The sequence below is a fragment of the Polyodon spathula genome, chromosome 12 (genome assembly GCF_017654505.1).
Source record: "Polyodon spathula isolate WHYD16114869_AA chromosome 12, ASM1765450v1, whole genome shotgun sequence".
NCBI classification, from domain to species: Eukaryota; Metazoa; Chordata; class Actinopteri; order Acipenseriformes; family Polyodontidae; genus Polyodon; species Polyodon spathula.
Window position 1 is genome coordinate 17,195,111 of NC_054545.1, and position 20,065 is coordinate 17,215,175.

Consider the following 20,065-nt stretch of genomic DNA (forward strand, 5'->3'; position numbering starts at 1 on the left):
AATGAACCCTTTTTTTACAGTTATGATTTACAAAACTATTGTAAGCAATTTCAAAAGACAACGCCGTGGTTGTTTTCATCTTTAAAATACATAGCAGTAATTCAATAATTAAGTCTTTCTTAATGTGTATTGCCATCACTTTGTCGATCTCACATTTTCCCGTAGAAAAGATGATCACGATATGTTAAACGTGAATGGTTTTCAATGGTATTTTCTTAGGTACTGTATTAATAAACAAACCAAAAAAAAGCATTGAAAGCCTTTTTTCATTAAATATACATTTCTTGATAAATAAAACAAATCATTCAAAATGTTTGCCCCTTTGTTTACCATCACTGCTTCTCCTGTGACTGCCATGATTTCAATGTCATCTGCATTCCTGATAAACCTGATATTATCAGTTTTACTAAAAACCCAACCAAATGATTTGTCCTTTGCCCGGTCCTGGTTATTACAACTACCATGCTGATAAGTGTCACTACAGATATCAGGTGCCAACATTCTGAGCAATCAGGCTCTTGTTAATTACCCTCTATTCACACAACCTATATAGTGCCCGATCATTTGCTCTGAACAGACTAGATAAGAGTTGTTACAGAGATTATGCAACCTGCAAGTCTCACCTGAGTCTCTAGGTCTCCTGTTTATTATGGAGTGTTTTATCATTTAAGAAACTGTTTTCAGAAACAGTGAAAGAAACAAAATAAATTCAAAGACCAACATTTAGACTGGAAGTCTCTCAATGTCTTGTCGAAACATTTGTTATTGAATATATGAAGTCTCTTAGTACTTCTAAGTTTAGCACCATTGAGTGTTTAATCGTTATGGTTTATTAACTATTTTCAATCAGGTAGTTTTAATAACCAGAACTGAGTGCCAGTAGAATCCCGTGCTCTAAATTAGATCACATATATAAAACTATACTGTAGCTGCATTTTCATTGTTAAACACTGATAATCCCAAACCTTGTGCCTATTTGCTTGATTAAAGGGCAATAATTCATTCGTGGCAGACTGTAAACATACTCTGCTTTAATTGAGTGGGCAGCAGGACCCAACAGTAGAAGCATTGCCCCCTCTTGGTGCCTTCAGTGGCACCTGCAACTAGGGCATTCCCACCATCTGTTCTGGGCTGAGAGCCTGCTGGACAGTACAAGGGATTGACAGTCTGCTGGGGATTGAGGGGGCACCAGATTAAATAACTTGCAAGGCATCAAATCTGTCTCATCAATATGCTCAAGATGTTTAACCTCTTCAGTGCTTCAAGTCCTGCTCATTTTATAGGGCCACAACCACTCTGCTAATGAAGAGACTGTAGTGTGCCTAAGACGTCTAGAAAAGTATTGTGTTACTGTACTGATTGCAAACATTATGCCTCCAATAAAAGGTCAATTTTCCACAAGTTTTCAGTCAAAACCGAGATACAAATGTACGTCTAATTTAATACAGTAATACTACATTTGACATTAAATTAAATAACAAATGTTCTTATATACCGCCATTGTTTTGTAGTTATTCATTAAAAATAAATGCATCGATGACAAGTATCATTTGTCTTATATAAATGTGGCTTGAGTTATCAGTAAAATGACAATTACAATCTACGTCATACAGACAGATAAAGAAAGTTGTATCAAGTTTCATCACAATTAGACAGGCTGTTCTCTGATACAAATATAAACGTGACAAAGGCAGCTAGATAGCCTCCTGTCAAATCCTTATACTCTCAACAACTTGCCACAGAATGTCCAGGTGTGTAGAATTGGACAAACAAGCAGTTCTCTGGATATGGATATTTACAGAGCCTACACTAATGCAGGTTTGTAATTAAAGAAGCCATTTGAAGCACTTGATAAAAACGCTGTAGACATTCTTCCATGTGCTGCTTTTACAGAAAGAAAAAGAAAATTCATTTTATTGCTTACACCTTCTAAGTTTAATGTATTAAAATGCTTACATCTATTCAAATAATGACTTACCAACATTTGGAAAAATTGAAGACCGTGGACCAGTCGATAATAGGTTCAGATAGGTTGCATGACTCCTAGTTGAAATGCTATTGGACTTATTACATTCTTTTATTATTATTATTTCTAAATTCAACATTTGGAATAGCTGTGAGACCCAAGAACTTGACTGTAGTCACTACCTCCAGTTAGAAAACTGTATTGCCTAATAGGATTGAAACAACTCATTAACTTTTGAGAGTGTTTCTTTAAAAGCACAGAACAGAGCACAGATGCCTTGCTTTATAATTGGATGAGCAGCCCCTACACTGCGGTACATCTATATTCAAAAGACAGATTGAAATCAGGAGGGCGCATGCCACCTGCACAACACCAGTTGGTTCAGGGACTGTTGTATCAGCGAGGGAGCGTAGGTCATCCACTGTTAGAAAATCATATTAGGAGGTTGACACACACACACACACATACACACGTGAGTTTGCTTATGAAGCAGCTGAAGCATTCATGGGTTTACTTTGATGAATACAGTATCACTTTTAAAGGACAGATGAAATCATTTGAAACAAATGCCCTATGAAGGCTAGTAATGTCCTGTTTTTAAGAACAGTTTGAATATGTTCGTGTTTGAAAAAAAAAAAAAATAATAATAATATATTTTTATATAGTGCCTTTCTGTGAACTGTGCATTGTATGTAGAGTCACTTAGGACAATTTAACAATTTAACATCTCACCCGCAGGATGGAGCACAATGAGGTTAAGTGACTTGCTCAGGACCACACAGTGAATCAGTCAGTGGGATTTAAACCGGTGACCTTCTGGTTACAAAATGTATAAATTGGTGTACATACATTCATATACAGTACACACAGTAAAAGCCAGCTGTCATATCAGCAGCCAGTGCACACACATGCATGTGCACAGGGTTCTCCTAATAGTATAATAATTCACACAGTTCTTGAAAGGTTAATGTATATAACATCAAGAGTTATAGCTAAATGCATTAGGAATTACAGGAGCCAGGTGCAATACAAAACAAAAGATCAAGGTAGTTATCATGTTCGTCATGTTTATAGGAGGCTAGGTGTGTTTGATAACAGTGAAAGTTTGGTAAAGATCAAGGCAGTTATCATGTTCATCATGTAGTGATAGATGGACAGACACAAAGATGTAAAGGTACCTTCAATATTGAGAGCTACAGGATCCCTGTATTTAGTAGTAAGGCCCAAATGTATCACCTCACTCAGAAATGACCTCTCTAATTAGAGCAGCAAGCTGTGAAACTACCAAACCCTTCAGAAAACCTAGATGCAGCATGATGTAAGGGGCGGGGTGTATTTAATTGATCCTTTACCAGCTGACTATGACACACACAAACACTGCTGTGATGAACACTGCAATGTTTACTGCAACTATATGCAGCAAAGTCCCTCACAAAACATATCCTATAGGATGTCTTACAGGGATTTGATACCTGTCCTGTGAGATCTGACAGCAACGTACATTAACCTCTTTACGTACGGACTTGTCATGCTACACATTAAGCTTATTTGGAAATTACTGCTAGCCTTAAACTTTACAACTTGCATATGCAACGTTTACAAGTGGATAATACCTTTTAGTATACATAGGGATCTTCCTTTTCTGTTTTTATTTTTGGTCACGTGATGTCCCTTTAAAGTTATATTGAGCTTACTCTGTTTCTTAATTAAACTCTTGAAAAAGTGTTGATTGTGAATGATTGAATGAGACACTGATTCTGTTTCACTGATAATGTAAAAAAATAAATAAAAGGCAGTTCCTTATTTATTCAAACCGAACACAAAAACCGAGTTCAGTTCAATTGCCTTTCCTGGACTTAAAATCTTAGTGACTTGTTGCAAAAATGTTACAAGCTGTTTTGCAAAGAACAGTTTCCTCTTAACTAAATCAATTTAACTTCTCTTGCAGTTTGCGTTTGGTTTGAATTAAAGAGTTTAACTGAACGGAGTTGGGACATCACGTGATCAAAAATAAAAAAATGAAAATAGAGCCATAAGTATGTACTGTAAATGTGGTTCAATATATTATCAAGTGAATTCAATTTGTCTGTTTACTTTTAGGTCAACAATCATTTTGGCACACTTGAATAACAATTGTTTTCTGCTTTGATTGAGCGTGGAGTATATTGTTATGGTCATTTCATAACTGGAGTAATAGGAAAAACATAATTAAAATACAGCTTTGCTTGTTTACACAGCATGATTAGCAAAGATTACACTGAGCAGAGTGTTTTTGTTTTGGTCGGATGGAGATCTGAAGCACATTACATTAGATATAAATGAGCAAATGTTTTGTTTTTTTTTGGTTTCCCCCCAGTTAAATCATTGTTTAAATGCAACCCATAGCGTCAAGCTTGATCATGTATTAAAGGTTGAATACAGAGGATGTACAAAATAAATTAAACATATAAATTGTTATTTGGTTTCAAGTTCTTGTTTTGTTTTAGTTTTCCATTGCATCCTTGACAATATTCTACTAGAGACCATTGCAGGGTGCTTCTTCCACAAGGACTTTTTGCATCAATGTGAGACAAAGGATTTGATTCTTAGTCTTACCTTCAACACCTGTGCGAGCTTCCCTGTGATGAAATAAAAAAATAAATCAAATTAGACTCGTTGCATCTCGTTAGCAACAGCAATTAATTCAACTAGCGCATCACAACACAATTGTCAGCAGGGTGTAGAAAGTGAGACTATTAATCTAATTAGTCTCACCCTCTGACCTCTAAGCCCAGCACACACGAGGAAAGTATGAGGAAACAATATCGGGGAACTTTTACAAGCAGCAGGTAATCCTTTCTGCCACATGCTCCAAAAATGGAGCTACATTTAAATGATTTTATTCGTATGGATCCAGACACTTTTGAGAAGCTGCTGAGGCTTGTAGGACCGCAAATAACCTGACATGAGACTACAGTGCACCAGGGTACATATCAATAAAACCATTAACCCTAACCATTAACGCTAACCATTAACCTTAACCCTAACGATTAACCCTAACCCTAACCATTACCATTAACCCTAACCATAACCATTACCATTAACCCTAATTGTAACCATTAACCCTAACCATTAACCCTAACCCTAACTCATGCTCACATAGTCTCTCCTGACTGGCCAGAAGCAAAATGATTCTTAAAGTAGAACCCATGTCTAATCCAGGAAACCGGTTTCCATGTTTCTGGAATGACAGAATCACCCCACATACACAAGGAAACATTTTATCCGGAAACATGTTAACTCATGTATGTTGGGCGTCAGCCTCACTTTGATGCATTGAAACCAACTAGAAGCATCTTGTACTGGTCTTTAGTAGCTATGAACCATGCTGAGCTCAAATGTTTTAAAATGGCTGAAGGCTGTTCAGTCCCGGCGCTTCTCCAGGATTCTCCAGATAAGCTCAAAGCACCCTCAAAGGCAGGCTTAGAGAAGCCACAGTGTTCTTTTAAATTGTTAATTTTGTAAAATGTATTTTTACTTATGTTATAAAAAAAACCAGAACTCATCATAACTGGGCAATAGGACTGATTAGAAATTATAAATGTGCCGTAAAAATGTACTAAATACAACAAAAAATACTTTTTTAAAATATATGTTTGGTTGCTGTTCCAGCACCTTCAGATCTGTAGTTACATCTATTCCTAACTTGTCCCAAGTTATTACTCCATTGTTACTTATAAAAAGACTGTCAAGATTACTATCCACTCTTATCTGTGGCGTGCACATTTAGCATGGATCCTACACGCTGTAAGGCAACATAACTCTCCAGGTGATATTCACTTTGCAAACTAGTAACGCCTCTTCAACAAGGATGAGATTATAACATGTCTGCATTGGGTCAGAATACTGTTGGTACAGCCCAGGAAAATGCATTTGGCTTAGTGAAGTGCCGGCGTCTTCCAGAGCATGTTGAGAAGAGGCACCAGAGGAGCATGTCAAGGCAGCCCTCACCATATGATATGCAAATCCTAACAGCATCTCAAACTGTGGTTCTGCGTGACTAAATTCAGAAAAGAGCCTTGAATAATTTCCCCCTCCAATCCTGCAGAAATAACATGTTTAGAATATAATTAGATAGGCAAATACACTACATGGATGCCGAACACAGCAGCACATAATGCTTATGCAAGCATTGTCCCGTGTCCCACAGCAAAGACGGATGACCTACCAGCTTGATCTGATTCCTAGGTTGGGGGAGGTACATCCTTATTTATGGAAATCATGGAGGTATGCCTCATTATTACCAATGACATCTGTAAACCTACAGTACCGCTTCGTCAGTCATTGCAATTGAAGGCGCAACAGCTATTGAGTCTGCACCATCATGGTGTAATTAACTCCTTGAATAGCATCGGTTAACTGTCCAGGGACAAAATGGTGTTATGTTGTGCGCACACTAGTACTGTAAATACCAGTCTAAATGGATCATCTTCATTTTGTATTAGTTCACAGTTCTCTTTAACCAATGAGGCCTTGAGGGCTGATTATTCAAATTCTTGAGGCCTGGATTCTGGTCACAAGGGAAGTAATCTTCTAATCCACAGAGAAAACACATTTTGGTGCAATTCTCAGTCATTGAATGAGAGAGGCCAAGGACTGAAAGTCAGGCAGACCGGCTGGCCAGCAGGCAGGCAGGCAAGCAGGGGGTGTTCAGGGTGTGTGCTTTCTCTTGCATGCAGAGCTGTGGGGGAGGCTCTGAACAAAGTTGAGAAAATCTGGGAGTAATTTGTGGTACCAAAGTTATTCAGCATGTAATTTAATTACTATTGATCTACTTGAATGTTGCTGAGGTGTATCAAGGTCATACAGGTGCCTTCACTTATCTTTCCAAGAGTTCTTTCAAATAGCCACAAGTTATGTTCAATATCTTATCCTTTAGTCTGTTGTTTTTTGAATGAAATACAGTTTGATATTAATGAAACCTTTGCAGGAAATTACACTTTAAACAAAACCACAGCAAATCACACCAATAATTATAATCATAGAGCTGTACTTTTTTTTTTTTTTTTGGATGAACGATTTGTAATACAAATCTGTAAATGTGCCTGTTTTGTTTCCCCTACGTTATGAAGCTGTATACAAATCTTCAGATCAGTACAACAAAGCATTCAGAAGTTAGTCACATGTTTTGAAAGAAACAAACAAGAAAACATGAAATGTATTTATGCTGATCTACAGCTCATGCTCGTATGCTCAAGCTGTTCTATTACCTGCAAGAAGCTAACTCCAGTATAGTCCTGAGCGTCGCATTGATCGCAGTACTGTTTATTAACAGAAATTGATTTTCAGCGTACAATTTGTTAGTCTAGAACACTGTAATAATTAAAAGCATAAGAAAGCCAAGGTCTATATGCTTTACTGTGCTATTGTACTTTATATTCGGAATCTGCCAATACCATACATCAGCATACTTTCATATAAACCTAAAGTGATATAAAAGGGAGTGGGAATCAGTTGCTGTTAAGTGTGAGTGATGTTAACCATAGTGTGATAATATCCAGAGTGATATTATCAGGAGCTTGTGCCCAATCCTATTATATTCTGGCCAGGTCTTTTCAATGCTGTGATAATAAACAGAGGGTGGCATTAGCAGGAGTGATATTAAGCACGTTTGTATATTATTATTTTCAAATGATCTACCCCCCAAAATTATTAAATGTAACCAATTTAAAACACGAAAAGTTCTCGCTCATCATCTGTCAGCTTCAATGCATCGCGGGTGTCCCCTCTCTTTCTCTCTCTCTCTGGAATCAGCAGTATGCCTCCGCATCCAAGTGGAGCGTTATGAATTTGGCAGCGAGAGAGGGTATCTCCGCAGAGGATTCCACCCACGCTTGTGCAAATCGGTCCTTTCAAAAGAGCCGGACTGGAGCCAAAGCTGCTGCAGCTCAGCATGAGCCTTGCTCCGCAGCATGACATTATAAAGCATTAGCCATTACGATTAGGTTTACCAATCGAAAACTAGCCACAGAAATGACTGCTAAACATTACAAATGTGCTGAAGTCTCCCAATCAGTTATTTGCACTGAGAGGAGGTCATATTTGGATGTTTAGCACAATAAAATAATTAGCTGTGGGTTTGTTAAAATCATTCAGGCAAGTAACATTTGATTTGTGACAATCACTGATGGAAATTAGGAAACTATCACAGAGCTGCTGCTACTCTACTGCCTTTACTTATTGTTTATTGTATTTATTCATAATTCTGTGTTAAGGTGCTTTGATTCTGAGTTCAGGAGCTGCTTCTCAGTTGTAGGACTTTTTTCATTTCGTGTGTACCTTAATTTAGTCTGAAATAATCATTGTAGCTCGCAGAAATCTCTTTTGGATCTTGAGCTGGCGATAGGTGTTATTAATTTGTATCATTTAACTGTGCTTTATTTGCGTTATTGAGTAAAGAACGGCTGTCAGAAATTTCACAACTAAAGTTAGCAGGCATCAAAACCAGACCCCGTGTGTAACTGCCTGAATCACGTTTGGAGCTACTCTGTATGTGTCATGGTTTCAAAGTACTTCCTTGCAATGTGATCCTCTGCTGAGCTTTCCACCTTAGCAATCAGTGCTGTTCTTATCAAGCTGTCAGGAAGCTTTCCCCTAGGGTATTGTTTCCTGGAGGGGTTCTCAAACCAACAAGCACACATCAGAAATGTGCCCCAAGACCTTTCTCAAGTTTCAAGGTTACTTTCACAAAGTTAAAGCAGCACGGGCTCACTTTCTGTTCTTTCAAATTAATTTGTGCATGAATATCAATTGGAGGGCACAAGCAATACTAATCTTTCAATTCATTGAATTCCTCATGAAAGCTTTTTAACTTGCTCGGCCTTTAGGGATATGAACTATAATAAAGGCTTTTCGATAGATAGTTGTTTAATGCAGGTGGGTTTGCTAAGGATAATATTTTTTTCAAATTGCTCCTGTATTTGAAATTTATGAAAAGAAATAACACCTTCAGAATATATTTAAAAAATAAACAAACAAATAAAAAAAAAACAACTAGAATCCACAAGTTTCATTTGAGGTCTCATAAGCATTCTAAAGTTTGTTTTCATGTTTTTCCATGGCCATTTTCTTTTTTCAAAATAATAGGAGTTGATACTAGGAATTTATGATTTAAAATATGCCATCAATAGAATGTTTTGCACCCCATTGCTCCTCTGTTTATTTTGCAGTCTTTGTGCTAACGGTATCACATTTTGTTTGAGTCGTTCCAGCTGAACTGGACCAAAGTCTTGGAAGGCGTTTCCTCCATTTTCGAATGACACCATACATTAATGAAGGAAATATAGACAAAGCCATTCACATGCCATTTGAATCTACTGTAAGAGAGCTGTTGTGCACTGTACTAATCGGGGCATCTTCCTTCTTTCAGGTGAAGCCAATGACAGGGATGTACAGGTTGTAGAGCTGCCCATCGTGGATAGCCTGCACCCTCGCCCCCCCTACCTACCGCTAGCTATCCCAGAAGACCTCGCTGACCGGCTGGACCGTCTCCATGGTGACCCGTCTGTGTGGTGGGTCTCACAGTTCGTCAAGTACCTGATTCGACCGCAGCCCTGGCTAGAGAAGGAGATTGATGAAGCCACCAGGAAAATGGGCTTTAAGCACCCAATAATAGGGTAAGAACGTACCCACACAAAGGAGCAGAGTGACGTGTTAAACCTTCATGAACAGTTTTACTGTGTTTTTACCTCAGCTTTATCAATATGGATGTGTCTTTTAACATGTATGCTTACCTGAGTGATTGCAATGCCTTAATACACGTTTATGCTTAGGGTCTTTATAAGCAATAATGGACACGATTATTTTCTCAAAATAAGTATTTATAAATAAAATAATAGTTCTTTATGGCGTTATTATCAGTAATAAGGAAACAAATTTAGTTCATGAAACATTACCTGCTTACATCCACTTGTTTCTTGATATTTATACATGTTGTAAAAACACATATATTGAAACAAAACATGTTCTAATATAATTATGCATCAGATTTACGGTGTGTTTACTTTTTTTTCTCTAAACAATTTCCTGTGATGTTTTGTTTCTGCATGCTGCTGTAAACTGTCTCCGCTCTTTAAAAATGAAATGCCTGACTCAGGCAGTGAAACTCAACCCCTCCCCTAGCCAATGATACGTGTTTACAAGCCTTATTGCTTTATTGCAGCACTTTATTGCAGCCAATTAAAATAATAGGTTATACCTCTGTGTCACTTGCATAGTTTACATTCAACTTTTTTAGGCTGTATGGACATTGAACAAAAAAAATCCCAAACAGCAGAGGGTTTGAGACATTTCTTACAATGCAATACAATGCTTTGCTATCGATATGGCGAATGAAGAAATTCAAGTTCTGCCTCTGGATAACACGTGCTGAGTGGGGGGTGCTCAGTATTCGTGTTAGTGTTTCATACTTATTCTACCATAGCACTTCTCTTACACTGTCTTGTACAGTAGGAATTCGGTACATATTTTATGGAAGCAATACAATCACTATAGGTACCCCCCAGTGCTTTGGCATAAAATACCCTGCTCTAATGCATGGCAGCCCCCCATATAGTGTTGGTACGTATAACAATTTGTTAGTGGATTTTAATACAGCAACTTTTGTTTTAGTAATCTGCATTATACAAATCAGAAGATTGAATTCTGCATGTGAGCGACATTTAATATTATTCAGACATTATCAAACGGTTTCTGTTAACAGAGAAAAAAACATGAGTGTGTGAATTCCGCCTGACGAACCTTTTGATGGTTTAAAATTACCTTCGAACTCCTGGCTAGCAAACGAACCTTCAAACCTTTGAACACAGCCCTAGAAACAGCAGCTCTCCTCAAAATTTGAGCAGAAAACCAAGAGCAGCTGGCAGTCACAGTTAGAAACTTAAATGTTTGAAAAAAATGCGTAAATTCTGCGGCAGCAGGGGATTGATTACACTGCTATTAAGGATAATTACATGTATGACCTTTATTGCCACACTATTGCTTCCTCAGTCAGCTATACCTGGCAAAATGACTCTGGAATGCAGCCATCTTTAACTACATCTCGCCCAGACTGTCCAGATCAGCTATACCTGGCAAAAGGCAACGGATCCCACCATGGTACATAACAGGTCCAGTATTTTATTGAGATACTGGCTCCACCAGGTAGAACCAAAGTGAACTAAACAACATTGTACTGCAATAATGAGCCATCGCCAGCTTTGCTTTTTCAGACATTAGAAGAAAAAACAAGATGAAAAAATAATTCTGTGTTATATTGATAAACCACCGGAAAAATATTTACAATTAACTGTGTGCATATTATTTGACATCTTCTGTTCTTGGAGAGAGTGGTGAGAGAAAGAAATGGGCTACCCAGTCATGTTTGTGAGGCTGAATCACTCATCCCAACTTGACAAAGTTTTCTGTTCAACCAGCTACTAGGAACTGGGTGAGCACAGATGGGTAGAATTTTCTCTCTCTCTCCCTCTCCCTCTCGTTAATTTTTACTACACTTGGATATGATTTTACCACGTTAAGCAGGGTGCTCGGATATTGCTGTCTAAAATAGTATACCATGTAATCCAGACTGTGATTGAGAAGCTGTCTTAAAGTTAAACATGCAGATACTTCAGGGAATAAAGTATGACTGATCACTGTCAAGAACGGTCAGCTGTTAGCAAGGTCATTGGGTTCATTAGGGTGGAATCCCCTGAAGGAGAAAAAAAATACATTTCTTGCACCACACTCCTGACTTTTCAATTTAGTTTTAGTTTTTAAAGCAAGTACTGGTGTTTATTGCATGAGTGAGCCTGTTGAGAAATGAATGCCTGATGCATTACCATGGCTAGTAATAACACATGTTGTCATAAATGAGAAGGGCTTTGTATTATCGGTCTGTGAGAAAATATGATCAATGCGGCAGCATTAGAGTAGTTAATGAAAAACGGTAGTGGAAAAAATAGTTACATTTAAAGAGCTTTAAATGAGATCAATGATTCCATTTCAACTGGCAATTTAACTGTGATTGAATACATTCAGAAATGTGCTTTATTATCATTACTAAGCTACAGATAAACAATTACCTACTTAATTTTGACTGTCATACAAACTGAACGTGTGTGTCCCTGCTGTACCATGGTGTAAATGATACTCAAAGCCATTTACTGCAAATTGTCATTAGCGTGATTTATTTCAGATACTAGAAACGCACCCAATAAAATTACCAACCCAGAAATGAACAACTCAGACATTCAATTTAGGGGCTTGTGGTTAGTTTAAAGACAGAAAATGCACTAATGAGGATTTGGAGTAATTAGCTTTGAGAATGTATCTCTAAGCGTTTTTCCGAATACACGACACATTGTTAGTATAATCTAAGGGAAAACACTACACTGATAACATATATATTCAAGAGGAAATCAGAAATCTGCAGCAACTGTCTGTGTGTGCTGTCAGTTTGAGAACCAGAGTGGTCAAATCCCTTGAAAAAATAAGAAGAAACACCAAACCTTCAAAAAACATTTGGTAAAAAAGGTTTTGTCACGTGGAAAGTTGATTGAATTAATCAAAATGGGTTAAACGGTACATAAAGTATTCTTTGTTTGTAAATGTAGTGCATGCTAATGAGGTACGAAAATTACATTTAAAGCCTTGGTTAGAATTAATTTAAGATGCAAAATTACTAAACAAATTCAAGGTGACTGAGGTTTATGCTGAAATAAGATGTTTAAAAAAAAATGGTTTGAAAACACAAGACTACTGCACTAGTGTGCAAATTCATTAGATTTCCTGGAGATTTGTCATGTATATCCATTATACACAACCTCTGGGTGTGAGCATTTCAATTTCCGGTCAGTAATCAGTGATATAGAAACAATAGGCACTCGTGTGAAAATGTTAGACCACTTTGTACTTTAATTAGGCATCTTATGCAACGTCTTAAATCTCATGCATTTTTCCATTATGGCTTTGTGTTTTTCGCTTTCGCTTTAATTTAAAACGAAAGTAACATGTTTTCTCTCGCGTGTGTCACTCGGTGCAGCACTGAATCCAGGTTGAGCCGCTGCAGTCTGCTGCTTTGCAGTTTTCTGATCGAAGCGTTTCTGCTGAAGCGCTGTGGCTAGCTTCAAGATGAAACCTCTCCTACTGATATTTTCTTGTACAAAACAAAGAAATTGATGGCTGCCAAGTCCAGTAGAGATAACAACAGGCTTGTATATAAAAAAATATAATATTGTAGGTTATATTAAAAATAAAAACATGTATTGTAAAGGGATTTTGCAGTTCTAGGTGGGTGGGATTATAACTTACTTATTTTTGCGATCCTTCCTTTCAAACGCCGTCTGGGTATTTAATACATGTATTTAGGAAAAGTCATGAATGGACAACCGCATAACTTTCAGACATGCAGAGTAATTTAAATTTAAAAACCTCAACTCGTCAAAATGACTGCCGTGGAGGTTCTAATGTTAAATGAATTGCATCCTGCCTATCAAAGACATCAATTAAATTAGACACCTAATTTGAAAAACTTTGAAAGATTTTCAGTTCCAGTGCTTTGATTTCATATGCACAACAAATCAAAACAACAGAACCAATGGGGTGTTCTAGTGAATATGCACACTGCTGTGTACTGGTAAAAGTATTTTGAAATCCTGTGAACCTCCTCTTTTTTTGTCTGCAGGGTTCACGTCCGAAGGACTGACAAGGTAGGAACTGAAGCTGCCTTCCACCCTATTGAAGAGTACATGGTGCAGGTAGAGGAGCACTTCCAGATGCTCGGACGGAGGATGCACATAGACAAGAAACGAGTGTACCTGGCCACAGACGACCCCTCCCTGCTACAGGAAGCAAAAACAAAGTAAGCCTACCAATCACAGAAACAGTGCTTTCTCATAACACTGTGGCGTTAGTCCCTGCGCTTTTCTCTCATTACAGACCCTTGCTCACTAAATATTGTGCTATCCCTGAATACATAATTATCTCCTCTTTAAATGCAGGCAAAATATTTTACCATCTCACAAGTGCAGTGGTGCCCCATCCATTTTTAGGAATGTAGAATGATTAGGGGTGGATCTTTTCTAACCCAGTTTTTCCCCCAAACAGACCCCTTGCTCACTAAATATCTTGGCATCCTTGAACAGATATTTCCCTCTTTTAAATATATGTACAGTGGTAGCCAAAAATCAGCTGTTCACCTGTCGCGAGACTGTATTCAAAAGCAAGTAGTAACTGTATCCTTAACACATTGAGAAAGACTTCTAGTCGAGCCACTTGTCCTAGAACTTTAGAAGTTGTGTTTTTCTAGCTATTACTACATTGTCGGAACTTACGGATAACATTTAAATACGAAGTGATCCCAGAGTTAGTAGTCCTGGTTTTAAAAGTTTTCACTTCACTATGATTCCTTCTTGGAAAAGCCCAATGATATTTTCTGGCAGTTTTCAAATGAAATATCAGAACTTGAGCCAGTTTTCTCTGCCTTGGCTGAAGAGATTATCCAGTGCACTTTTCAGAAGGAGCCAAGTTAAGGCCTCCAGACTCAATATTCATTATGTATTCATTATCGGGACCTGGCTACTCTTAAAAAACAAGGGAGGTTTGGAAACAGAAACATCGGCTATGCATGTTTCACAAGTGGATTGTTTAGTTTCACTGGTGATGTGCAACATGAAGCTAGCATTGATGCACACAGCAGCACAAAGAACAAAACCAATTGGAGGCACATCCCAAGTACCTCCAAAACATGTAAGCAGTAAAACGAATTTTAATGATGCCAAAATTGAATGTGCAACATGAACAAAGCTTGCATTTGGATTTTGAATTCAGACGCTGCTTCCCACATACAACACTGTATATATAGAGCTCTGGCACTGAGTCTGATGATTTATTTGTGCTGATTTTTTTTGCAGTTCTTTGGGACTAAAAATGAATGGTAAAAAAGGCAATAGTCACAGTTAAAGTTCCATTTAAGATTACATTACATTTTTCTTTTATACCCTTTTTCCACCTGCACACCCGAGCCGTGAGGGCCTGGAGCCCTCGAGTGGTTTTCCACTAGCAAGATACCCGACCCGTACCGTGAAACTCCAGCCTCTCGCAACATATCTGAATCTGGCTTGGGGGCCGAAGCAGGCTGTGGCCGGGGTTATTGCATTTCGTCATCCCGCTCAAGCATCATTCCAAGAAAAAGTGAGAAAAAAATGGCGGATATTGATGCAGACGAGAGGAAAGTGAAGGCTTGAAATGTTGAAAAAAAAAGTGCAAGAACTGCAGTCAAGCATCCGAAACGAGAAAATGTATTCACGAATTTCAGACTGTTTCAAAGAAATGGGATTCAACTGCACTCTCAAGCATTTTTTTAAACTATCTGAAATTTGTGAATACATTTCTATTGAAAGTTAAGTGTCTTCTCCTTTGACACACAGACCCACGCGCACAACACTTGCTTTCTACCAGCTGTACACAGATTGGATGTTACTGTAAACTCCTGGTTGTGATCTTTGTATACGCAGCAATTGCTAATTTATTTTTTAAACAAAGTGGACTTGCGCACACTTTACTACATTTTATTACTTGAATTTTTTTTCTCCACAATGCGGTGTACCCAAGAAGTCTTTTGAAAACAAATATTTTCTCCAAAACTAAAAAAAAAAAAAATACTCTAGATAAATGAGAGGTTTATCTGTTTTTTTTGGCTTTTTTTCTGAGCTTTCTGATCCCGTATTTCATGGACACTGTAGCGGTATGTGCTGTGACCTTTCAGCTCTGGTTTGTCTGTTTATTTTTTAAAGGGCAGTGCTGTAGCAGTCCACTCAAACAACCATTCACATTCTCATTCTTATTTTTGAGGACAAAATATGTACGGTTTCATTTTGAACACGATAATAAAAACAATTATTTTAATCTAAAAGAAATTGACAATTGTATGTTTTTGTTGTGTGTATATATAAACATTATAGATGACATTTAAAAATGACACGTAATCCGTAGCTCTGGCTGAATGTGGTAAAATCATCCAACCTACGTAGATTTTTAAAACATTTTTGTGCATACCGGCACCTTTTTCAAACCACCTGAAACACTGCCTAATGCATCAGAAACTTGTGACTCAGCTCAGGTCACCTTTCTCTAGTGTAAAAGCAACTCAAGATACCCATACCCATACCAGACTGGCTCGACTTGGCACCGGCTAGGCTCGGGTGTGCAGGTGGAAAAGAGGTATTACTGTTCTCCTTATAGTGTACCATATGGCAACTAAATGCTCGCTCTCCTCTCTCGCTCTCTCTGATCTAAATTTTTTCTATTACCATTGCAGTTTAGTGACTATTGCTACATATTACTATCCAATATTAGACCCACTTCCAAATACTTTAGTGAGTGGTGCACCATGGTCAGCCAGGATGGTACCATTTAGACAAGTCTGCAAGGTGGTAAAATAGTAGTTTGATCCTTCAGGGAAGTTGGAAGTGGAAATCTGCAGCAAAGTCAATTTAAATCTTTTTTTGAAGTCTCTCAAACATATTGTTTTGCATTGCAGATATAAAGATTATGAGTTTATAAGCGACAATTCCATATCGTGGTCTGCTGGTCTGCACAATCGATACACCGAGAACTCCTTGCGAGGCGTCATTCTGGACATTCACTTCTTATCCCAGACAGACTTTCTGGTGTGCACCTTCTCCTCACAGGTAGGACTGTCTCGTTGTGATGCAGGATATTAAGAGCATTTATCTGAACTCGCAGCAACGATCTTACTGTTTCCACGAACTGCCTAACACTCCCACTCTATTGCAGGTCTGTCGAGTCGCTTACGAGATCATGCAGACTCTACACCCCGACGCTTCCTCGCTCTTCCACTCTCTGGATGACATCTACTACTTCGGGGGCCAGAACGCTCACAACCAGATAGCCATCTACCCACATCAACCCCGGACTGGAGAGGAGATAGCGCTGGAGCCTGGCGATGTGATCGGGGTGGCCGGCAACCACTGGAACGGCTACTCCAAAGGGATGAACCGCAAAATTGGAAGAACGGGGCTTTACCCCTCCTACAAAGTGAAGGAGAAGATAGAGACAGTGAAATACCCAACCTATCCTGAGGCTGATAAGCAGCTACCCCAGTAGCCAAGAAAGAGACTGTGATAACACAGCGGTAAAGGCAGCCGGTTGGGATTTTTTCTCTAACCACCCATTTAAAATGGCATGGACGGACTTCTTTTGGTTGTAACATGTACTGCAAAAAAATAACACAAGGGATTGCAATTAATATTATTTTTTAACATTTTGAACGGACTATTGTAGCCGGGACTAAGCTTGGAGATGAACAAATGATTAGGTTTAGTTTTTTTTTTTTAATGGATATCCTTACCTACCTACCCCCACCATTCCTTCCGCCTCTATCAACGAATGCACCCTTCCAAAAACTCACCCACCTACCATGTCTTTTTACTGTTTAGACTGTTGCATTCGTCATGTCTGCTATTTTATTTGTTCTCCTCAGACCTTCATCAGACTGCCATTTTGTGCTTTTAATGTGTAATTATGAATAGTTTTATTTGTCATGCGTATGTGTGTGTTCCTGAACTTGGTGCCTGGAAAAGAAAATGGAAAAAAACTAAATGGCTTTTTATTAATTATTGTTGTTATTACTATAATAATTATTATTGCTAAACCGTACTCTGCGCTATTGCTGAGTCTAAATTTGGTCCTGCCAGTACTGCAGTGTTGGTTACAATTCTGTCAACGGACAGATTCCATAAATTATCTGTTTTTTTACTTTTACCCTTCTACAAGTTTTAAAACACACCTAAATTTTTTTTAAAAATGTGTAGGTCATAAAAAGATTTACGTTAATGGTCATTGTCTTTGATAACAAAAGAAGAAATAAACCTGGATAAACCATTTCACTTGTGTGTCCTTAATTCTTGTCACTAGAGTATAATTACATGTTTTCAGCAGGGATTAAACTGTACGGGGTGAGGAATTTTCAGTGTGTAATATTTTAAAGTGTAAACCTTTCTCGTTACAGTCAAACCAAGTGACAATGTGACTTTTCAGCTGAGCTTGCCTCGCGTACTGTATTCTGCATGTACATATAAAGAGAATAGGTGGAGCGGAAAGGCTACAATTTCACGTGATTTGAACAATGACGGCTGTTCAGTCCCGGCATCTAGGATAAAATAATTTATTTTCAAATGCCAGTATTTTTAATTATAATTTTATTCAAAAATAAAAGTTAGTGGCAAATCAAATGTCACCTTTTTTTTTGTAATGTCACTGCTGTGAACAAAATGCATTTGTAGGTTCTTACAAAAAAGAGAGAATTTCACTGGAATTAAAAGGTTCCGTTGCTCCAATATTGGAGTTGTACTTTTTTCTGAATCTTCCTTTACATGTCTTCAGGCTGCTTTGAGCTTGTGTAGAAAATCTGTGCTGGCACTGAACAGCCCTCCTCATTCCATTCACATCATGTAACAATGTTACTTTTCAACTCTTTCAGCCCCCCCGACTAGATTGTTATACACAGAGAGTACAGTGTAGGTGGGGTGGTAGCTTGTTAAACGATTTGAATGCAATGAGGAAGGTGTTCAATGCCGGCACTTAGAGTTCTCCAGGCTCAAAGTCAGGTAAAAGCAGCTATAGGGAAAAGTGAAAACTGCGTATTGTAGCTACAGACAGCAGAACACTACTTGCAAACACCATAAAATAATGTAAAAACGTAAATTATACTGACATTGGAAGCCACTTTTGTACACACTGCATCTTCACTCTGTCAAATAACTGTCGCTTACACAAGGCAGATGAGAACGAGGATTTTTAAAATGTGTTTCATACATTTTTAAGAGCTATCGTGAACAGTTAGTTTCGTCATCACCAACAAAACCACCCTACTCATTGCTTTGCCATTCATAACTCTTGCTTTGTAATACTGTAGATAATATAATCTCTTTATACCACAAGTATGTCATGTAATTTCAAAGTGTACTGCGGTATAAACCAGAAAGAATAAATTCTTTCCATGACTGAAACCCATACTGTCTTGGATTACCTGGAATTAAATATGAGCAACGATACACAGCAATACTCCTGATTGTGTACAGTAGTGTGTCTTTGTTTCAACAAAGTTGTGAACATTTTATTGCTGTAATCATACACCATTCATATTTAAAAATGAATCAACGGGTCCCCGAGTGGCTCGCCTGGTAGAAACGTAGCCGTGTGGTGTGCAGGGCGAGTCATACAGCGCAGGTTTGCGTCCTGGCTGTGCGAAGTAGCCGGTCTTAGCTGAGGATTCTGATAAGGTGTTGCATTGGCTCTGGCGTGCCCGTGGGTTAGGGAGGCAAAACCTGCGGAGACTTTTTCTGTTCACTGCACTACAGTGAGCCCACTGAGCTCAAGAAAATGGTTGAGATTACAACCATTTTCCTGCTGGTTAGCATTGAAAAGAATGCTTAAGTAACCACTGAAACAAAAAAAGACCAGACTTAACAGTGAAAAAAGAGCTCCAATAGTAGCACTACAGAAAGAAAGCTTGCAAGACCAGGCCACCGAAGGAAGACTTCAGGAAAGCAGAACTGTGTTAAAGGAATATCGGTTTGGCGTCATGTTAAAGTATGTCCCGAAATAAATGCACAGGTGCAATAAGCAGATTACCCTACACCATTGTAGTTTCTAATAACTGCATCGTATCACCCAGTACATTTTAACTAGTTTTGTGTTCAATATTAGTTTTCTTGGTGGTAGTGTTTCTGAGTAAACCAGATTCATGTAAACTCCTGTACCAGGGGAGACCTGTGCTGGCTATCAGGCAAATGCATGATCCTTCAGGGGGGGCGAGTCGGAAACCCTGTCTTGACCTGCCTGCTAGTCATAGCAGTGACGCAGAGAGAGTGAGCGGGGATGATCCAACCCAAATCTCATATCCATCTGTGAACTCTTGGAGGATACAAGCCAGCAGAAACTCTGGCAGGAGAATTTGAATGAGGAAAGTGTATGGAGGGAGCACGCCAAGAAGGGCCAGTTCTTGTAACAGGAGCAGACAATAAAAAGAAAAATGGCAACAAAGGCAGCTGGAGATGG

At 38.4% G+C, this 20,065-nt stretch overlaps 1 protein-coding gene across 6 annotated transcripts in view; it reads left to right on the forward strand.

Annotated features, from left to right (window-relative positions):
• The window catches only part of LOC121324521 (alpha-(1,6)-fucosyltransferase-like), a 206,753-nt gene extending 188,584 nt beyond the window's left edge, over positions 1-18,169 (forward strand). For all 6 annotated transcript variants that reach the window (XM_041266514.1, XM_041266511.1, XM_041266512.1 and 3 more), the window contains 4 exons: positions 9,375-9,621; positions 13,668-13,844; positions 16,524-16,674; positions 16,781-18,169. In XM_041266514.1, the coding sequence (XP_041122448.1) occupies positions 9,375-9,621; positions 13,668-13,844; positions 16,524-16,674; positions 16,781-17,110 (905 nt within the window). In that variant the 3' untranslated portion in view covers positions 17,111-18,169. The remainder of the gene's footprint in view (positions 1-9,374; positions 9,622-13,667; positions 13,845-16,523; positions 16,675-16,780) is intronic.
• The last annotated feature ends 1,896 nt before the right edge of the window (positions 18,170-20,065 follow it).